The sequence below is a fragment of the Sphaeroforma arctica genome (assembly GCF_001186125.1).
Source record: "Sphaeroforma arctica JP610 unplaced genomic scaffold supercont1.11122, whole genome shotgun sequence".
NCBI classification, from domain to species: domain Eukaryota; class Ichthyosporea; order Ichthyophonida; genus Sphaeroforma; species Sphaeroforma arctica.
Genome location: NW_014029436.1, coordinates 1 through 862, shown reverse-complemented (window position 1 = coordinate 862; position 862 = coordinate 1). Strand labels below are relative to the sequence as shown.

Genomic DNA, 862 nt, shown 5'->3' with positions numbered 1-862 from the left:
ATATATGTGTGTGTGTGTGTGTGTGTGTGTGTGTGTGTGTGTGTGTGTGTGTGTGTGTGTGTGAGAGAGTGTATGTGTGTGTGTGTGTATGTGTGTGCGTATGTGTGTATATAGTCGACATTTGCCGTATTGGTTGAGCAGGACTTTTTCAGGATTCGGGCTGTAAAGTGGGATACACCTGGCCGGACTTAATGCTGTATACATAAAAAGTGTGGGGCACGGAAGGTGCCATACATATACTTTAACACTGGTTTAATTCTCTGTATTTGAACTTAGTAATAAACCTGTTTGTGTATGTCTAAACCTATTGTTCAGAAGTACTCGCAATCAGACCAGGCAGTGTGACTTGTAGCAGAGCCCATTCTCTAGAGTGCGTTGGGACTTTCTGTGGTCTTATTGGCATTGAACACGCAAAGTTAACACATTAACACCGATACACACACTAGCACGTGCACACGCACCTAAGTATCTATATATATAGATACACAAACACGCACATTCATACACACATATATGCATACATGTTCACGCATACATATACACATATATGCATACATGTTCACACATACATATACACATATATGCGTACATGTTCCCACATACACACCCGAGCGAAGTACACGACCCTTCTTCAACCCCATTCTCCATCCCCAAACTTGTCGCTGAGCCCGTTCTCTTGACAGGAACAGCATCTACGCTCACGTTGGCTTTGTTAATAGTTAATCGCGAGGCACTCTTTTGGCGTAGAGCTCTAGTGGGGGATCTGCTAGGTGACATGCTTTCTCGTGTTTTTTTCTGTGGAAATATTGGAATGTAAAATTGCAAAAAAAAATGAGGAATGAATACATATATACATATATAC

General features: G+C 41.6%; 1 protein-coding gene across 1 annotated transcript; it reads right to left on the bottom strand.

Moving 5' to 3' along the window:
- Nucleotides 1-607: 607 nt before the first annotated feature.
- Nucleotides 608-777, bottom strand: SARC_17539 (hypothetical protein; the record flags this gene model as incomplete). The annotated part of the gene is made up of 1 exon (XM_014288367.1): nucleotides 608-777. A coding segment is annotated over one exon (170 nt), but the record flags the coding sequence as incomplete, so codon positions are not given.
- Nucleotides 778-862: the final 85 nt, after the last annotated feature.